Source organism: Petromyzon marinus, chromosome 20 (genome assembly GCF_048934315.1).
Source record: "Petromyzon marinus isolate PM22_M1 ecotype Great Lakes invasive population chromosome 20, UKy_Petmar_22M1.pri1.0, whole genome shotgun sequence".
Lineage (NCBI taxonomy): Eukaryota > Metazoa > Chordata > Hyperoartia > Petromyzontiformes > Petromyzontidae > Petromyzon > Petromyzon marinus.
Window position 1 is genome coordinate 1,577,175 of NC_133686.1, and position 22,037 is coordinate 1,599,211.

Consider the following 22,037-nt stretch of genomic DNA (forward strand, 5'->3'; position numbering starts at 1 on the left):
AGTAGATGCGGATATCCTCATTCACAAATGGGAACATTAAAAACGCTCCAGTATAAGTGGTGCCACTGTGGTCATCCAGAACAGACCGTACAGCAGATAACGACGCAAGGCCCCGATCCACAAATACGAAGGCGACATCGCAAGCGATGGAACAAACTCCGCTGCTCCTGGCGCGGTTGTCTGCTGGCTTGACCACCTCAATGTGACATTGTAGGCGTTGCTCTGCGTCTACAGCAGCAGCAGGAGCAGTACGGAAGACGAAGACAAAGATCTTCCGTAGAGCTTTGAACAGGCTGGTGTTAGCAACGAGCAGCATCTTTGAAGATCGGCACGGCAAACGAGGGGCTGGATGGCCAGCACCACGCCCGACCGCCTTTGTCTCCCCAGTGCTGATGTTAACACATCGCACCAGGTACTCATTTGAGGCTGAGTCGACCCAGGTTAGGGCCTAGGATCGGTTCGGATATTCTTCGCCGATGTTGACCGTGAGCGAGGATTGAACCCGGGTCGTCAGGTTTGTTATGCAGCGCGCTAACCGCTCCACTACCGCTCCGCCCTGACTGACACGTGAGTTGTGTGGCTGACACGTGAGTTGTGTGGCTGACACGTGAGTTGTGTGGCTGACACGTGAGTTGTGTGGCTGACACGTGAGTTGTGTGGCTGACACGTGAGTTGTGTGACTGACACGTGAGTTGTGTGGCTGACACGTGAGTTGTGTGACTGACACGTGAGTTGTGTGACTGACACACGCACGGGCACGTGTTGCGAGACCCATGTCAGGCCCCCGTGAAGAGAGATGAGGGAAATCAGATTAACGTCATCCCCCACCACTTACCCACATACCTCACCCACTCACCTACTCCCGTCACCCACCTACTCAACTACTCCCTCACCCATCCCCTCACCTACTCCCTCACCCACCCACTCAACTACTCCATCACCCACCCCCTCACCTACTCCCTCACCCACCCACTCAACTATTCCCTCACCCACCCACTCACCTACTCCCTCACCCACCCCCTCACCTACTCCCGTCACCCACCCACTCACCTACTCCCTCACCCACCCCCTCACCTACTCCCTCACCCACCCACTTAACTACTTCCGTCACCCACCCACTCACCCACCCACTCACTTACCCCCCTCACCCACCCACTCACCTACCCCCCTCACCCACCCACTCACCTACTCCACTCACCCACCCACTCACCGACCCCCTCACTCACCCACTCACCTACCCCCTCACTCACTCACCTTCCATCCTCACCAACCCACTCACGCACCCCCTCACCCACCCACTCACTCACCCCCCTCACCCACCCACTCACCTACCCTCCTCACCCACTCACCTTCCTCCCTCACCCACCTACCCACCCACTCACCTACCCACTCACCTACACCCTCACCCACTCACTCACCTACCCCACTCACCCACACCCTCACCCACTCACCTACCCACTCACCTACATCCTCACCCACTCACTCACCTACCCCACTCACCCACACACACTCACTCACCCCCCTCACCCACCCACTCACCTACCCCCTCACCCACCCACTCACCTACACCCTCACCCACCCACTCACCTACCCCACTCACCCACACACACTCACTCACCCTTATCCACCCTCTACCTACCCCCCTTCAATCTTAGGTAGAGGCGCAGCACTTCAATTGCCCATTCACCCCCCTTGCTGACGGGAGGGAGTCCGAGAGAGGCTCCTAGAGAGGGATCTTGGGTCGACTCATCATCCACGACTCATCATTCGCGACTCATCATCCACGACTCATCATCCACGACTCATCATCCCCGACTCATCATCCACGACTCATCATCCCCGACTCATCATCCACGACTCATCATCCCCGACTCACTATCCACGACTCATCATCCCCGACTCATCATCCACGACTCATCATCCACGACTCATCATCCACGACTCATCATTCGCGACTCATCATCCACGACTCATCATCCACGACTCATCATCCCCGACTCATCATCCACGACTCATCATCCACGACTCATCATCCCCGACTCATCATCCACGACTCATCATCCACGACTCATCATCCACGACTCATCATCCACGACTCATCATCCACGACTCATCATCCACGACTCATCATCCCCGACTCATCATCCACGACTCATCATCCACGACTCATCATCCCCGACTCATCATCCACGACTCATCATCCCCGACTCATCATCCACGACTCATTATCCCCGACTCACTATCCACGACTCATCATCCCCGACTCATCATCCACGACTCATCATCCACAACTCATCATTAACGACTCATCATCCACAACTCATCATCCACAACTCATCATCCACGACTCATCATCCACGACTCATCATCCCCGACTCATTATCCACGACTCATCATCCCCGACTCACCATCCACGACTCATCATCCCCGACTCATCATCCACGACTCATCATCCACGACTCATCATCCCCGACTCATCATCCACGACTCATCATCCACGACTCATCATCCCCGACTCATCATCCACGACTCATCATCCACGACTCATCATCCCCGACTCATCATCCACGACTCATCATCCCCGACTCATCATCCACGACTCATCATCCACGACTCATCATCCACGACTCATCATCCACGACTCATCATCCCCGACTCATCATCCACGACTCATAATCCACGACTCATCATCCCCGACTCATCATCCACGACTCATCATCCCCGACTCATCATCCACGACTCATTATCCCCGACTCACTATCCACGACTCATCATCCCCGACTCATCATCCACGACTCATCATCCACAACTCATCATTAACGACTCATCATCCACAACTCATCATCCACAACTCATCATCCACGACTCATCATCCACGACTCATCATCCCCGACTCATTATCCACGACTCATCATCCCCGACTCACCATCCACGACTCATCATCCCCGACTCATCATCCACGACTCATCATCCACAACTCATCATTAACGACTCATCATCCACGACTCATCATCCACGACTCATCATCCCCGACTCACCATCCACGACTCATAATCCACGACTCATCATCCCCGACTCATCATCCACGACTCATCATCCACAACTCATCATCCCCGACTCATCATCCACGACTCATCATCCACGACTCATCATCCACGACTCATCATCCACGACTCATCATCCCCGACTCATCATCCACGACTCATCATCCACAACTCATCATTAACGACTCATCATCCACAACTCATCATCCACAACTCATCATCCACGACTCATCATCCACGACTCATCATCCCCGACTCATCATCCACAACTCATCATTAACGACTCATCATCCACGACTCATCATCCCCGACTCATCATCCCCGACTCACCATCCACGACTCATCATCCACGACTCATCATCCCCGACTCATCATCCACGACTCATCATCCACAACTCATCATCCCCGACTCATCATCCACGACTCATCATCCACGACTCATCATCCACGACTCATCATCCACGACTCATCATCCACGACTCATCTTCCACGACTCATCATCCACAACTCATCATTAACGACTCATAATCCACGACTCATCATCCACGACTCATCATCCACGACTCATCATCCACGACTCATCATCCACGACTCATCATCCACGACTCATCATCCACGACTCATCATCCCCGACTCATCATCCACGACTCATCATCCACGACTCATCATCCACGACTCATCATCCACGACTCATCATCCACAACTCATCATTAACGACTCATCATCCACGACTCATCATCCACGACTCATCATCCACGACTCATCATCCACGACTCATCATCCACGACTCATCATCCCCGACTCATCATCCACGACTCATCATCCCCGACTCATCATCCACGACTCATCATCCACGACTCATCATCCACGACTCATCATCCACGACTCATCATCCACGACTCATCATCCACGACTCATCATCCACGACTCATCATCCACGACTCATCATCCACAACTCATCATTAACGACTCATCATCCACGACTCATCATCCACGACTCATCATCCACGACTCATCATCCACGCTTGCCGGACCTCTTGGAAGGAAGAGGTCGGAGTGTCCACACTTGACCCAACCCGACACACGTAACCGTAGTGCTACCACTGCTAACCAGCCGTGCCAATAGGGGGGCGGGGGGGGGGGGTGTGGGGGGATTTCAGAAACTTGCTCGCTGGTTGAGCTACCGCACAGGGAGATCGAGCGGCGTGCACGCGAACCCAGCAGCCGTGTGTGAGGGCGCGAGCAGAGAGAGAGAGTACAGGGAGAGAGAAAGAGTGCACAGGGAGAGAGAGCACAGGGAGAGAGAGCACAGGGAGAGAGAGCGCAGGGAGAGAGAGCACAGGGAGAGAGTGCACAGGGAGAGAGTGCACAGGGAGAGAGTGCACAGGGAGAGAGTGCACAGGGAGAGAGAGCACAGGGAGAGAGAGCGCAGGGAGAGAGAGCACAGGGAGAGAGTGCACAGGGAGAGAGAGCACAGGGAGAGAGAGCGCAGGGAGAGAGAGCACAGAGAGAGAGTACAAGGAGAGAGTGCCGTGGGGAGAGAGTACCGTGGGGAGAGAGAGTACAGGGAGAGAGATCACAGAGAGAGAGAGTACAAGGAGAGGGTACCGTGGGGGGAGAGAGAGAAAGTACAGGGAGAGAGATCACAGAGAGATAGTACAGGGAGAGAGTACCGTGGGGAGAGAGAGAGAAAGTACAGGGAGAGAGATCACAGAGAGAGAGTACAAGGAGAGAGTACCGTGGGGAGAGAGAGAGAAAGTACAGGGAGAGAGATCACAGAGAGAAAGTACAAGGAGAGAGTACCGTGGGGGGAGAGAGAGAAAGTACAGGGAGAGAGATCACAGAGAGAGAGTACAAGGAGAGAGTACAGGGGGAGAGAGAGAGTACAGGGAGAGAGATCACAGAGAGAAAGTACAAGGAGAGAGTGCCGTGGGGAGAGAGAGAGAAAGTACAGGGAGAGAGATCACAGAGAGAGAGTACAAGGAGAGAGTACAGGGGGAGAGAGAGAGTACAGGGAGAGAGATCACAGAGAGAAAGTACAAGGAGAGAGTGCCGTGGGGAGAGAGAGAGAAAGTACAGGGAGAGAGATCACAGAGAGAGAGTACAAGGAGAGAGTACAGGGGGAGAGAGAGAGTACAGGGAGAGAGATCACAGAGAGAAAGTACAAGGAGAGAGTGCCGTGGGGAGAGAGTACAGGGGGAGAGAGAGTGAGTACAGGGAGAGAGATCACAGAGAGAGAGTACAAGGAGAGAGTGCCGTGGGGAGAGAGTACAGGGGGAGAGAGAGTGAGTACAGGGAGAGAGATCACAGAGAGAGAGTACAAGGAGAGAGTGCCGTGGGGAGAGAGAGAGTACAGGGAGGGAGATCACAGAGAGAGAGTACAAGGAGAGAGTGCCGTGGGGAGAGAGAGAGTGAGTACAGGGAGAGAGATCACAGAGAGAGAGTACAAGGAGAGAGATCACAGAGAGAGAGTACAGGGAGAGAGTGCCGTGGGGAGAGAGCGCTTGGCTGCGTGGCGGTCTGCAGGTTCCCTGGGAGCTTGCGGAGTCTTTTTTTCATCCAAGCACCGCTACTCTCCCCTACTCCTCTCTCACCCACTCTCCACTACTCTCCCTTGCTCTGATCTCACTTCTCCCTTACTCTCCCCTACTCCACTCTCACCCACTCTCCGCTACTCTCCCCTGCTCTCCCCTACTCCACTCTCAACTACCCTCCGTTATTCTCCCCTGCTCGGATCTCACCAACTCTATCCACTCTTCTCCGCCTCCCTCGCTCCGTGCGGTCCCGCGGAGTCGCGGGTGACGCCGAAATTTCAGTCTCGAGACAGCGAAACCTCCGCGCGTGCGCGTGCGCGTGTCTGCGCTCGCCACTAGGGAGACAAAGGCGGCCGGTGGTGGTGCTGGCCAAGAGCTCCCTTGTGTGCCGTTCCGGCATTAATAGGTGCTGCTCGCTAACAGCACTTGCCCCAACAGTCTGTTCATACTATACGTGGGGGGGGATCATTGTCTTTGTATGCGTCTCTGTGTCTCCCTATCTCTCTATTGTACGCCAATCTGTTCACCCACCCTTACACTCTCACCTCCTCCCTCTCTCACTTTCGGAATCGCTCTTGCACTCTTAATCTCTCGATCGGTCACTCTCACTCTCTCCCCAGTTCCCATCGTTCACTGCGTATTTGCCTCTCTCTTCCTTTGCAGCGCGCTCTCTCTCTCTCTCACATTATCTCTGACTATAAACAGGAGGTCTACCATATGTAGCCCCCACACGCTCTCTCTCTCTCACCCTCTCACTCTCCATCACTCACACTCTCTCCATCACTAACTCTCCCCCTCGCTGACTCTCTGCATCACTCATACTCTCACACGCTTTCTCTGTCACCCACACTCTCCATCAAAGACAAATATCCCCCTTAACATACTGTGAGCGAGGAGCGCATATGCATGCTGGCACGGTGCACAAGGGAGCTCTTGAACAGCACCACGCTCGGCCGCCTTTGTCTCCCTAGTGGCGATGTCTACACACTGCAACACGTACTCATTTGAGTCTGAGTCGACCTAAGGGAGGCCCGGGACCGGTTTAGATAATCGTCACTGGTGTTTGCCGTGAGCGGGAATCGAACCCGGGTCGTCGCTACCGCTCGCCATCACTCACTCTCTCTCTCTCACACTCCATCACTCACTCTCTCACACTCCATCACTCACTCTCTCACACTCCATCACTCACTCTCTCTCTCACACTCCATCACACTCCATCACTCACTCACTCACTCTCTCAAACTCCATCACTCACTCACTCTCTCACACTCCATCACTCACTCACTCACTCTTTCTCACTCCATCACTCACTCCATCACTCACACTCTCCATCACTCACTCTCTCTCACTCCATCACCCACACTCCCCATCACTCCATCACTCATTCTCTCACTCTCCATCACTCACTCACTCTCTCACACTCCATCACACTCCATCACTCACTCACTCTCTCAAACTCCATCACTCACTCACTCTCTCACACTCCATCACTCACTCACTCACTCTTTCTCACTCCATCACTCACTCCATCACTCACACTCTCCATCACTCACTCTCTCTCACTCCATCACTCACACTCCCCATCACTCACTCTCTCTCACTCCATCACTCACTCCATCACTCACTCTCTCCATCACTCACTCTCTCTCACTCCATCACTCACACTCCCCATCACTCACTCTCTCCATCACTCACTCTCTCTCACTCCATCACTCACACTCCCCATCACTCACTCTCTCTCACTCCATCACTCTCCATCACTCACACTTTCCATCACTCACTCTCTCTCACTCCATCACTCACACTCCCCATCACTCACTCTCTCTCACTCCATCACTCTCCAACACTCACTCTCTCTCACTCCATCACTCACACTCCCCATCACTCACTCTCTCTCACTCCATCACTCTCCATCACTCACTCTCTCCTCTCACTTTGTGGGCTTTCGATCTCCATCACTCACTCTCTAATCTCTCCTCACTCACTCTCCTTTCCGCTTCCTCTTCCCCTCCCTCCCCTCACCACCACCGCCCCCTCCCACTTCCTCCACCCCCTTCCCGCGTGATGCCCCCCCCCCACTCCAACGCTTGCCCCCCCCCCCAGGTTTCCCCCTCGTTGTGGCAAGTTGCCCCCTATCTCTGTCCGGACGCGTTTCCTCGGGGGGAATGAACACGTGCCCCCCCCCCCCACTCTACCCCCCCCCACTCTTCCCCCCACCTCTCTGTCTTCTTTGTCCCCCCACTCTCTCTCACACTTAGTCACAATCTCACCTAACTCCTATCTCTCTCTCTCTCCCCGCACTCGACTATATCTCTCCCTCGATGACCCCACGATATTATCTCTCCCTCTGCTGTCTCGTCTCCTTATCTCCCCCCACCCACCCCACTCTCTCTCGCTCTCTCATCGGTATGTCTCTCCCTCTCCTCCCGACTCTCCAACTAAACTATTGTTTTAATTGTACCAGGTAAGTCCCACTGAGCTACGTAGCTATTTTTCAGAAGCGACCTGGCCACACGTGATAGCTCAACGAAAGTGTCTGAAGTTTATAGCAACAGCCACCTTTTATGAAGGACGGAACGGTACGGGAGGGGGTGGGTGGCCAGCACCACACCCGGCCGCCTTTGTCTCCCCAGTGGCTATGTTTACATACTAATTTGAGGATTAATCTACCTAAGGGAGGCCCGGGACCGCTTCAAATATTCGTCGCTGGTGTTGGCACACGAGCCTCATGCCACTCTCCCCAACACGGAGCACACCACCTCAACCATCACAACCTCTCACCACAACACCAACCCTAAACCCGACATCACCACCACGGCACCTCCACCAACCCCACCACTCCGCACTCCTCAAACCGAACCGCGTCCGTCCTGACCGCAGTTCGCCTGCACAGTGCACACGCGACGCCGGCCTTGGTCAATGCAAGGCCCGCAGGCCACTAGCGGCCCCTGGTGGCTTCAGTGCGACCCCCCCCCCCCCCCCCCCCACGTGTGGCACCCGACAATCCGCAAACAGCGAATGCACCACCATCGTCATCGTCACCATCGTCATCGTCATCATCATCGTGCTGCTGTCAAACCCAAGTGGTTTCAAATGTCCTCCTGTCGGCGAAAGTGACCCCCCCCCCCATCTGACAATGAGAACAGTTCGCGATGCGGCTCTTCTCTCCTTGCTCGTTACGACGACAGCGGCAGTAGCGGCGCTCTGGCTCAAGAGCTATCGATGCCTGCTGCTCGCCACGACCAGAGGGTTTCAGCAGAGAGAGAGAGTTCGCGGACTCTTGCTGTTCCTCCGCCTCCGTTGAAGGAGTCCAGACCACAGTGGGATTACTTTTTGGCACAAAGACTAACATTGAACATAGACTTAGCGTCGCCCGTAGAGTAAAATTGTCCATAGACTAGAATTGCCCATAGACTAACATTGCCCATAGACTCACATTGCCCATAGACTAACATTGCCCATAGACTAACATTGCCCATAGACTCACATTGCCCATAGACTTACATTGCCCATAGACTAACATTGCCCATAGACTAACATTGCCCATAGACTAACATTGCCCATAGACTAACATTGCCCATAGACTAACATTGCCCATAGACTAACATTGCCCATAGACTCACATTGCCCATAGACTTACATTGCCCATAGACTAACATTGCCCATAGACTTACATTGCCCATAGACTAACATTGCCCATAGACTCACATTGCCCATAGACTAACATTGCCCATAGACTAACATTGCCCATAGACTCACATTGCCCATAGACTAACATTGCCCATAGACTAACATTGCCCATAGACTCGCTGTGCTTCAGAAGCTATCGATGCCAATGTCGAGGTCCTGCTGCTGCTGCTGTTGACACGACGAGGGCGCTTGAGCAGAGAGAGTTCTCGCGTGTCGTGTCGTGTCGCTGTTCCTCCTCCGTTGACGGAGCGCAGAGCGCAGTGAGTTCACAGTGTGGGTTACATGGCCACAGTCGACCTGCTGTGGTTTGTCTTTAACGTATCTCTATGTATCTCTATGTATCTCTACAAGTCTCTATCAGCGTGCATATATCTATGAATCTCTATGGGTCTCTATCTATCTCTATGGGTCTCTGTGTGTCTCTATGTATCTCTACAAGTCTCTATCAGCGTGCATATATCTATGAATCTCTATGGGTCTCTAGCTATCTCTATGGGTCTCTGTGTGTCTCTATGTATCTCTACAAGTCTCTATCAGCGTGTATATATCTATGAATCTCTATGGGTCTCTAGCTATCTCTATGGGTCTCTGTGTGTCTCTATGTATCTCTACAAGTTTCTATCAGCGTGCATATATCTATGAATCTCTATGGGTCTCCATCTATCTCTATGGGTCTCTGTGTGTCTCTATGTATCTCTACAAGTCTCTATCAGCGTGCATATATCTATGAATCTCTATGGGTCTCTATCTATGTCTATGGGTCTCTGTGTATCTCTATGTATCTCTACAAGTCTCTATCAGCGTGTATATCTATGAATCTCAATGGGTCTCTATCTATCTCTATGGGTCTCTGTGTGTCTCTATGTATCTCTACAAGTCTCTATCAGCGTGTATATCTACGAATCTCTATGGGTCTCTATCTATCTCTATGGGTCTCTGTGTGTCTCTATGTATCTCTACAAGTCTCTATCAGCGTGTATATATCTATGAATCTCAATGGGTCTCTATCTATCTCTATGGGTCTCTGTGTGTCTCTATGTATCTCTGCAAGTCTCTATCAGCGTGTATATATCTATGAATCTCTATGGGTCTCTAGCTATCTCTATGGGTCTCTGTGTATCTCTATGTATCTCTACAAGTCTCTATCAGCGTGTATATCTACGAATCTCTATGGGTCTCTATCTATCTCTATGGGTCTCTGTGTGTCTCTATGTATCTCTACAAGTCTCTATCAGCGTGCATATATCTATGAATCTCTATGGGTCTCAATCTATCTCTATGGGTCTCTGTGTGTCTCTATGTATCTCTACAAGTCTCTATCAGCGTGTATATATCTATGAATCTCTATGGGTCTCTAGCTATCTCTATGGGTCTTTGTGTGTCTCTATGTATCTCTGCAAGTCTCTATCAGCGTGTATATCTATGAATCTCTATGGGTCTCTATATATCTCTATGGGTATCTGTGTGTCTCTATGTATCTCTGCAAGTCTCTATCAGCGTGTATATATCTATGAATCTCTATGGGTCTCTAGCTATCTCTATGGGTCTCTGTGTGTCTCTATGTATCTCTACAACTCTCTATCAGCGTGGATATACCTATGAATCTCTATGGGTCTCTATCTATCTCTATGTGTCTCTGTGTGTCTCTATGTATCTCTGCAAGTCTCTATCAGCGTGTATATATCTATGAATCTCTATGGGTCTCTATGAATCTATGTACGTACGCATGTTGAACTTCTTTCGCACCGTACGTAGCCGACCGTTCTAACCGCCGTTTGTGGGGACACACCGTGGACACACGCAGCACAACCGCGAATACAGCTCTCTCACGATCTCTCTCTCTAGTTCCGCCTTTTAAGGGACATCTTCATGAAACTGGGGGTGCCCTTCTACAACAGCAACTTCGTATATGGGGTGGTGCCTTACCTGGCTAACAAGCGCCATGACCTCGCCAACTTCGCCTGTGCTCAGGCGAAGTTGGCGGTGTACAGAACGAGGAAAAAGACGCTGCAAGGTGACACTGACGGCTGCTCTGTGCTGCTTCCAGTGTTCAGGGGCCTGCTTAAGGCGCGGCTCCGGCTGGAGCACGCCAAGTACCACACACATGCCGGTGATGTGCAGCGCGTCTTCTTCGAACGCTGGGGAGCCGGACAAGCCCCTCTCTGTACCAGCGTGGACGGCACCCCCCACGTGTTCACCTTCTGAAGCGCTCGCTCGTCAACGTGGCGTGCGCGATGACCACCACCACCACCACCACGTGACTTTTCTTTCGTGTTGTGCGCGCTGCATTTAGCGCCACAGCGCGTGGATGTATCGTGTTCCTTATTTGTGTTGCTGGTGACTTTGTGTATTTCATATCGGAATCGCCTCCAGTGCTGTTACTGCTGGCGGCAATAAAATGTGTTTAAAAGTCAAAACCTCTCAATGTCTCTCTCTACCTGTCCACGCCATGAACAGCGCGAGTCCACGACCATCTCTTACCCAGAGTCATGATTACCTCCCTCCCCTCCCTCCTCCCACATCCCCACACCCCCCTCCCTTCCATCCTCCCAAACACCGACCATGAGGGAATTCCTTTCTGTCTGACTCAGAGGCCCCGCCTGGCTCTGCGCGCTGCTGTTTTTGGCCTCGCCGTGACTCTGAGTGCCCGGTGCTTGCCGGGAGAGTGCGGTGGTGGTGGTGGGGGGGTGAAGGAGGAGGTAGAGTGGAGGGCGGGGTAGTGGGAGGAAGGTGGGAGGGGGGGGGGACTGTGAATGGGAGACCCCCGTGAGGCGAGAGTGCGCTCGTCGGTGATGATACTAAGCACGTTTAAGGGGGGCTGCCCCCTAAATGAACATTAGTCTCCAACCCAACCCGTGTGCCCCCCCCGCCCCCAATTAGAATCCCACAGGCAATTACTGTACGAGGGGGTTGCTGGTTAATGTCCACTAGGTTGTTGTGAACCTGGGGGTGCATCTCGCACCCCCTGGGGGGGGGGGGGCGAAACGTGACCAGATTTATTTAAAAGGTAAATAATCGAAAACACAAGTTATGTACGGGGCGCGTAAGTACAACTACTTTGTTTCATCACACCACCATATGTATTTATTAACATTATACATTTTTCTTACGACTGAGAACCCAAGGAGTACACGGCTTCAGTAAATGTCAAGAACTACTGCTTTACACGACCTGCAACCTCAAATGACAGAGGTCATCGTGCATTCAGTTCCGTTGTTGCCCGCCGCTAGCGCACACCCGCCTCGCCATCGCTCCCTTCCCGCTGCCAGATCGCGCAGCAGTCGTGCAATCCGCTCGACACCCGCCCGAGAGCAACCTCACTGTTGTACTGTACTTGTAGGCTACCCGTGTGGACACGCGCGTGGTTATGTGGCTCGCTGGGTTAGGTCACGAGAGGTAGTCCCTTTGTCGCAGAAGTTCGCGGATCGAATGCGATGATGCTGATGAGGTGAAGATGACGATGAGATGACAATTACGATGATCGTGATGAAATCAAAGTTATGATGATGGTGATGAGATGAAGATTATGATGGTGATAATATGAAGATGATGGTGATGATGAGATAAAAATGATGGTGATGATGAGATGAAGATGATGGTGATGATGATGATATAAAAATGATGATGAGCTAAAGATGACGGTGATGAGATCAAGACGACGATGATGGTGGTTACAGAGACGATGGTGACCGAACTGGACTCACCGAGCCCCTTCTCCACGAAGACGACCCTCGACTCGGGGATGAAGTTCTGCCCCGTGAGGTGGAGCTCGTCGCCTCCCGTCACGGAGCCACTCTCCGCGCTCTGGCTCTCGATCAGCGGCAACTCCTGCGCCGAGCGCTGGGCTGTGTGGCGTGCAGGGAGGCAGGGAGCGAGAGGGCAGCGAGAGAGGAGTGGAAGAGATGGAGGGAGAGGGTGGGGAAGATGTTTAATTTGTTAAATCACGGTTTCTTCAATAAAAAGGCCGAAACGCCAAGCTCAGCGGTCAGCAACAAACACCACTCGTGAAGGTGTCAATAGATATCAGATGCATGCAATGAACGTGTGTATGTGTATATGTGTGTAAGTGTGTATGTATACGGGGAGTGGTAGTGCAGTGGTTAGTGCGCTGTGCTCCGAACACGGCAAGCCGAGCTCGAATCCTCCTCACGGCGAATACCATTGACGATTATCTGAACAGCTTATGGGTCTCCCCTCGGTCAGCTCAGCCTTAAACCCCTACGGTGTGTAATAATCATCGCCACTGGGGAGACAAAGGCGGCCGGTGCGTGGTGTTGGCCACCCAACCCCTCGCGTGTCGTGCCGCGTTCACAAGTGCGACTCGCTCACAGCACTTTCCCCTAAAAACTCTGTTGAGGCTATACGGGGGATCATTGTCTTTGTATGCATCAAGGCAAAAAGACGCCACCATGTGTACGACCACACCTCTCACATTGCGTTTCGGCCAAAGAGCGACTCATAGAACATTACCATATACTGTCCCTGAAGTGCGTAATTATAGACTCACGGCTGCGTTATAAATAACGGAGTTCCGCGGTTGACATTTGTTACAGGAATGCTGTTTTTACGCCAACCTCGAACTCCTCGCCACTTATCCCGGATCACTCGGCGGTGGTCTGTCACAAAGCCGGCACGGGGCGTGAGCTCAAGCGTCGTGAGCGAGCTCAACTCTTGATATACACCGAGATTGTTTTTATTATTGTACCAGGTAAGGTCCCACTGAGCTATGTAGCTCTTTTTTTTAAAAGCGACGCGGCCACAATTGATAGCTCAACGAAAGTGGCTTATCGCGTGGAAATTTATAGCAGCCGAATACTCTAAACGCGTGGTGACGTTGATTCTAAATGTGGAGGGAAAACCCGTGAAGATCCGGATAAAAAAGTTCCACGCGACCACATGGAGAGCGACACGCAAATTTCAAATATACAGGAGCAGGCGTCAGGGTCGGGATCGAACCCACGACCTCCTGTGTACCGAGCGAGAGAGTTAACATCTCGCCAAAGCACAGAGCCGTCTGCTGCTGCTGCCGATGCCGCTGGTAACTCACAAGGCTGAGCCGACCTAGAGGAGGAGGATGCTCAGATGTTGCAGTCGCAACTGATGACCGACGTGCTTAGGGATCTAACTCGGGTTTGCCGGGTTTCGTAGGGCAGTGCTCTAAAACCGCACCAACTACCGCCGTCTCTCTCGCGCGCACTCACACACAATGCACACACACACATACACACACAGTACACACACAGTACACACACAGCACACACACAGTACACACACACAGTACACACACACAGCACACACACAGTACACACACAGTACACACACAGCACACACACAGCACACACACAGTACACACACACAGTACACACACACACAGCACACACACAGTACACACACAGCACACACAGCACACACACAGCACACACACAGCACACACACACAGTACACACACAGAGTACACACACACACAGCACACACACAGTACACACACAGCACACACACAGTACACACACAGTACACACACAGCACACACACAGTACACACACACAGCACACACACACAGCACACACACAGTACACACATAGCACACACACAGTACACACACAGTACACACACAGCACACACACAGTACACACACAGCACACACACAACACACACAGTACACACACAGCACACACACAGTACACACACAGCACACACACAGTACACACACAGCACACACACAGTACACACACAGCACACACACAGTACACACACAGCACACACACACAGTACACACACACAGTACACACACAGCACACACACAGTACACACATTGCACACACACACACAGTACACACACAGCACACACAGTACACACACAGCACACACACACAGTACACACACAGTACACACACAGCACACACACAGTACACACACAGCACACACACAGTACACACACAGCACACACACAGTACACACACAGCACACACACACAGTACACACACAGCACACACACAGTACACACACAGCACAAACACAGTACACACACAGCACACACACAGTACACACACACAGTACACACACAGCACACACACACAGTACACACACAGCACACACACAGTACAAACACAGTACACACACAGTACACACATAGCACACACACACAGTACACACACAGTACACACAGCACAAACACAGTACACACACAGTACACACACAGCACACACACAGTACACACACAGTACAAACACAGTACACACACACAGTACACACACAGTACACACACAGTACACACACACAGTACACACACAGCACACACACAAATGATGGTCAACACGTGGGGTTCTAAGTCACGGCCAAACGGACCCGGCAGACAGATAAATTAGAGAGAGTGGTGACATCACAGCCCCCCGCGCACAGACAACATCCCCCCCCCCCCCGGGGGAATGAACCCTTCCAGGAGACGCCATCTACAGAAGCCTTGACATGCCGTGGGAATGTTTCATTCCCTGGAAAGGAGGAGTGGGGGGGGGGTTACCATATTTTACTATCAGAGAAGCGTGGCGAGTGGCGAGCTCGGAATGACAACGAGAGACGACGGGAAGAGGAGGAAGCACGTGGACCCCACCACCGCATTCCACACCAGAGACGTCAGTGTCCGTGGTGGCGAGGAGATGTTAACTACCTCGCCCGGTATACAGGAGGTAGTGGGTTCCATCCCGACCCTGACGACGCCTGTTGCTGTATAGTTTGGAGTTTGCGTGTCTCTCTCCCTCTTTCTCCCCGTGCTTGCGTGGATTGTTTTTGCGGCCCGTCTGGGGTTTCTCTCCACGTTGAGAATCAACGTGGATTTAGAGCATTCGGCTGCTATTCGTTTCCACGTAATAGGCCACTTCGTTGAGTTTTTATTTGTGGCCAGGTCGCTTCTGAAAAAGAGCTATATAGCTCAGTGGGCCTTACTTGGTAAAATGAAAATAGCTTAAAAATAGTTTAAACATTGAGATTCATCCAGCAGTGGATAATGCCGCTATTTGCCCAGTGGAAGCCTCGCCGTGAAAGAGTCTCAGGATGGTCCTGCTACATTGGGATGGTTGGTCAAGTCCATTACTGAGTGTTGCTCATCATCATCCATGCTCAATCCATGGATGATGATGCTGATGATCAGGTCTCCAAATCAGCCACCAACCCACGCGCTCCTGCGATTTACCAAACCCGCGTGGTGATGATAATCGTGATGATGATGGTGGTGATAATGATGGAGGTGGTGATGATGGTGTTCGTGATGATGATGATGATCGTGACTATGATCGTGACATTACTTCATTAGGTTCTGTGCGCCGTAAGAGAAACATCGACCTCCCCCCCCATCTCTCCATCGACCCAACCCTCTGCACCCCCTCCCCAACTCCACCACCCACCAAGGCCCCCCCAGCGACCCACCCCAACCCCCTCCACCAGCACGTGCTCGCGAGCCGGTTACGGCTCATCACGAGCGGTTTGCCGCCGCCGCCGCCGCCGTCACCGCCGCTGCTGCTGCTAACAAATGACTCCGTAGGGTTTACTCAATGAGTTAAATGTTTTATTTAAAAAAATATATATTATACAAAATGTGGGTCCCACGGAAGAATAATAAAATATCACAGGATGGATCGTGCGTGCGTGTGTTGTTGTTGTTGAAACCCACGTGGAGTTCTCGCACGCACGTGCACACACGTCCACACAATAACGGTGGGTCCTGGCTACCGGGACCTCCGAGGGTGGCGTCCCTCCCGACATTCCTCATGGGGTGGGTGGTAAAGAGTGGGAGGAGTTGGTGGGGGGAGGGCGGGGTGGTTGAGGTGGCGGGGGGTATCGTGGGAGGGATATGCCGTGATGCGAGCGCGCGCGCTCACGCAGCCGTGCGGGCAGAGGGGGGGGGGAGAAGGGATGCGATAGCAGGGGCGGTGTGGGGTGGGGAGCAGAGGGATGGGACGGACCGGGGGGGGGGGGGGGCTGCACGTGCGTGGAGTCACGGCCGGGTCGGCTGGGGACCACAACCCCGCGACACACGGGGAGGCGGGAGGGGTTGCGGGTGAAGGGGGTAAGGAAGGGGCGGGGGAGGGGACGAATGGTTTGCGCAGTCGATGTTGCAGGGGAAAGCCGGAAGCGGCTACACGGGGAGGGGGTCTTTCGCCGTGGTGTCAGAATCAGAATCTGTATTTATGCTGGAGGAGGAATCCGGTGAGCCAGTAAGCTCTTTTTCACAGACGTCCAGCAGTCACGGATGCCCAGCAACGTCTAATGTAGCGAGACGCTCACGGCTCTTGGTGGGGGCAGGGGCTGCCCCCGCCCCCAACACTAGCCTGCCCCCCTCTCTCTCGACCCACCCCCCTGCACCCCACCCCTCCCGCAGGAAGAGAGCACGTGTAGGGCGCGTGTTTGAGTAGCGCGAGTGCGTGGTGTGAGTGCAGGCGTGGGGAGCGGTGGCGCAAGTGGTTAGCGCAACTGCGCTACTAAACTATACAAAATATTTTCTTCACCAGGTAAACCCCACGGAGCTGGTAGCTCTTGTCAGGAGGCGACCTGGCCACACGTGGTGGTGATGATGATGATAGCTAATCGTCCAAGTTGCTGCAATCATTATCATCATCATCATCATCACTGCACGTGGGAATTTATAGCAGCAGGCAAATATTATCGACGCGTGTTGACTCTAAATGTGGAGGCGAGGGTAGCAAGAGAGGAGGAACCGGGAGAAGAATCCACGACACCACCATGGGGAGAGAGAGAACATGCGGACTCCAAATCTACAACAACAGGCATTGTCAGGGTCCGGGATCGAACCCACGGCTCCTTGCATAGCACGCGAAGGAGGTAACTCGCTACCAAGGCGCTTCACGTCGTGTGGAGTGAATGAGTGGGTGGGTGAGTGGGTGGATGTGTGGGTGGGTGTGTGGGTGAGTGGGTGGGTGAGTGGGTGGGTGGGTGAGTGGGTGGGTGGGTGGGTGAGTGGGTGGGTGAGTGGGTGGGTGGGTGGGTGAGTGGGTGGGTGGGTGAGTGGGTGGGTGGGTGGGTGAGTGGGTGGGTGAGTGGGTGGGTGGGTGGGTGAGTGGGTGGGTGGGTGAGTAGTGGGTGAGTGGGTGGGTGAGTGGGTGGGTGGGTGAGTAGTGGGTGAGTGGGTGAGTAGTGGGTGAGTGGGTGGGTGAGTGGATGAGTGGGTGGGTGAGTAGTGGGTGAGTGGGTGAGTAGTGGGTGAGTGGGTGGGTGAGTGGATGAGTGGGTGAGTGGGTGAGTGAGTGGGTGAGTAGGTGGGTGAGTGGATGAGTGGGTGAGTGAGTGGGTGGTTGAGTGAGTGAGTGGGTGAGTGAGTAGGTGAGTGAGTGAGTAGGTGAGTGGGTGGTTGAGTGATTAAGTGGGTGAGTGAGTAGGGGAGTGAGTGGGTGAGTCGGTGGTTGAGTGAGTGAGTGGGTGAGTGAGTGAGTGGGTGAGTGGATGAGTGGGTGAGTAGGTGAGTGAGTGGGTGAGTGAGTGAGTGGGTGAGTGGATGAGTGGGTGGGTGAGTGGGTGGGTGAGTAGTGGGTGAGTGGGAGGGTAGTGGGTGAGTGGGTGGGTGAGTGGATGAGTGGGTGAGTAGTGGGTGAGTGGGTGAGTAGTGGGTGAGTGGGTGGGTGAGTGGATGAGTGGGTGAGTGGGTGAGTGGGTGAGTAGGTGGGTGAGTGGATGAGTGGGTGAGTGAGTGGGTGAGTGGGTGGTTGAGTTGGTGGTTGAGTGAGTAAGGGGGTGAGTGAGTGGGGTAGTGAGTGGGTGAGTCGGTGGTTGAGTGAGTGAGTGGGTGAGTGAGTGGGTGAGTGGATGAGTGGGTGAGTAGGTGAGTGAGTGGGTGAGTGAGTGAGTGGGTGAGTGGATGAGTGGGTGAGTGGGTGAGTGGATGAGTGGGTGAGTGAGACTCACAGCACTCGATGGGGATGGAGGCGGCCTGTAGGGACAGCACTTTGCCTCCGGGCTGCGGGACGTGGATGCGGAACACGAGACGCACGCGCGTGTTCTTCCGCCCGATGTCCGTCTCCCCCTTGCGTAACTCGATATCCGAGTTGCGCAACTTCAGGATCCCCGCGCAGTCGATGCTGCGGAGGGAGGGGGGCGTAGGGGGGAGGGGGTGGTGGAATTGTGAGCGAGACTCGTCCCTCGATCTCATCACTCGAAGTTACATCGCTCCGTCACGACCGTCTGATGCATTTATTGTTTACGTTAATGTCATCGACAGGACGAACATCAGCAGTGGAGTGGCAATGAAAGGCGATGACCACGATGGCATTGATGATGATGATCACTGATGATGATCACGATGGCACTGATGATGATCACGATGGCACTGATGATAATGATGATCATGATGGCACTGATGATGATCGTTCGTGCTGCCAATGAAACAGCCGATGATGATGATGATTACGACGAAGTCAAACATAGCACGGCGAACACTACCAGTACATCTGTAACGAAGGGTGGCCGTATCCTGTCATCTGTCACTCCACATTATATATGTAAAGTTATAAAAACCCCCATAAAAACAGCTAAATATAATTTTCATTTTATTTTAAACATCCCATCAGCCGTACGGCTCACGATGATGTAAAAAAAAAGTTTGGAATGTAACTTAATTTTTTTTTGACAAAACTGACCTGGCCATCATTCCGTTGTCGGGCAGCAGCGGAATCTCGAGCACCTTGGTGCCGTGCATGAGCAGCTCGTGGCTGCTCGTGCCCACCGCCTTGCCCGTGATGCGGTGCACCTGGTAGAAGGCGTGCGGCCGCAGCAGCCGCTCGTCCGCCGTGCCGATGAACATGTGCAGAGTCAGCGGCTTCTCGTTGTAGCCGTGCAGCTGTGGTGGTGGTGGTGTTGGGGAGGAGGAGAGGGTGATGAGGAGGTGGTGGGAGATGAGGTGGGAGAGAGGAGGAGGTGGGAGAGGAGGAGATGGAGGACGTCGTTGGAGGGCAAAAGGAGGAGATGGGATAGAATGAGGAGGAGATGGAGGAGGAGGAGGTGGTGGTGGTAGTGAGGAAGGGGTTGGAGAGATAAAGAGGTGGTGGTGGTGGGAGAGTTCGAGGAGGTAGAGTAGAGTAGGGCGGTGGAGAGGATGAGGGTCGGGTAGAGGGTAGGGCAGGTAGAGACGGAGGTGGTGAGGAGGTGATGGAATGGAGGCGGTAGTGATGAGGAGGATGAGGGTAGGGGAGGTAGAAGAGGAGAATGGATAGGATGGAGACGTTGGAGGAGGTGGTGTTGGTGGGGTGGGGGTGTGGGCGTGGGAATATTTCACGGGCCCGCAAAATCCCACGTCGTGATCTCACAAATTCTCACCGCCAACTCGCAGCAAGTCGTTGCGTAAAAACACATCGTGACCGTTGTGAGTGCATGCGCTGCGAACCCGGCGACCCCGAGTTCCATTCCCGCTCACGGCCAACACCAGTGACGATTATCTGAACCGGTTCCGGACCTCCGATAGTACCTGGCGCGATATGTAAACATAGCCGCTGGGGAGGGACAAAGACGGCCGGTGCGTGGTGTTGACCACCCACCCCGTCGTGTCGGCCTTCACAGGTGCTACTCGCTCACAGATCTTGCCCCAACTGTCGGCTACGGGCTACACGGGGGTGCTTTGCCTGTCCTGTCGGTACTAAGCGAGCGCGAGCAGAGACACGGAGAGGCAGAATCTTGAATCTTTTCAGCGGCGCTGATGATCCAAATCAGAACCGCTTGTCACTAAGCCGCCACTTGTGAAAGTCAACGCCGGTGCCAGATTCACGACCAGATGTAGCGCCCTGGGTGGATGTAGCGCTAATTATTATTACGTTTAACTTCTTTCGCGCCGTACGTAGCCAACCGCGCTAATTGGACGCTAAACTAAAGACACAAAGCAGTTCCCCGCCTAGTTACAAGCAGGGGTTAGCGTTCTAACTTACTTCTGAACCAGCAGCCTGGACGTGTTGCGACCCTCCCTCCTTCCCCACGGGCAGCACAACTTCTGTGTCCCACATTGCACAACTCTTGATCGATTACAGCTTAGAAAGTGCTGTTTGGTTGCTGAGCGCTTGACGTTGTGGGCTTGTCCCCTCCCTCCCCCTAACCCCGGTCCCCCCCGCCCCTCGCCACAACCATCACCCACGGTGCGCCCCCCCCCTCTCCCCCAGCGGTGTTCACCTTCACGAGGGGGTGTCCCCCCGAAGCAGCCTTCACGGCCCCCCGGCTCCCCTCTGTCTCGTAGTGAGCGCGGTGGTGGGGCCTGGGCTCCAACTCGACCCGCAGCTCGTAGGGACCTCCCGTGCTGGGCAGTTGCCAGTCGAGGGGGGGAAGTGAAGTTACCCTAAATTGGGGTGGGGACACACACACACACGTGCAAACATTCCACATTGATGTGACGAGTTTTGTCATTGTACTCAAGAGTAGGCGCTCGGGCTGTATGGATGAGTTAAGGGTTGGTGTCCAGCTCAGGTGAGCAGTGAGGCATTGGTCCGCATCCCTGGTTTACGGCACTGGTGGTGGAAATTCCACGTTACTATGGCCGGGGTTGAGGGGGGCGAATTTCGCGGGGAGCACACAAAGGCCCTTCGGATTATGGGTGTAGGGGGTAGGCGGAGGTGACGATGATCTTTGTGCTGCAGCGGATGATAGGTAGAGAGATGAGGAGGATGGTTACAGAAGGAGGAGATTGAGGAGGTAGGGTGATGACGATGGTGTACTGGGGCTAAGAGATGAAGGGGGGGGGGGGTAAAGGCTGAGTAGTGACGTCAGGAAATGACCGCTGGCTACTGCA

The 22,037-nt window shown here is 53.6% G+C and overlaps 1 protein-coding gene across 1 annotated transcript in view; it reads right to left on the reverse strand.

The window, feature by feature from the left end:
* Nucleotides 1-22,037, reverse strand: part of LOC116944246 (nuclear factor of activated T-cells, cytoplasmic 3-like) — a 118,723-nt gene that overhangs the window by 80,583 nt on the left and 16,103 nt on the right. Inside the window, exons 4-7 of the mRNA XM_076068226.1 lie at nt 21,425-21,587; nt 19,909-20,108; nt 19,178-19,350; nt 12,973-13,113 (exon numbers count right to left, since the gene is read on the reverse strand). Of these exons, the coding sequence (XP_075924341.1) occupies nt 12,973-13,113; nt 19,178-19,350; nt 19,909-20,108; nt 21,425-21,587 (677 nt within the window). The remainder of the gene's footprint in view (nt 1-12,972; nt 13,114-19,177; nt 19,351-19,908; nt 20,109-21,424; nt 21,588-22,037) is intronic.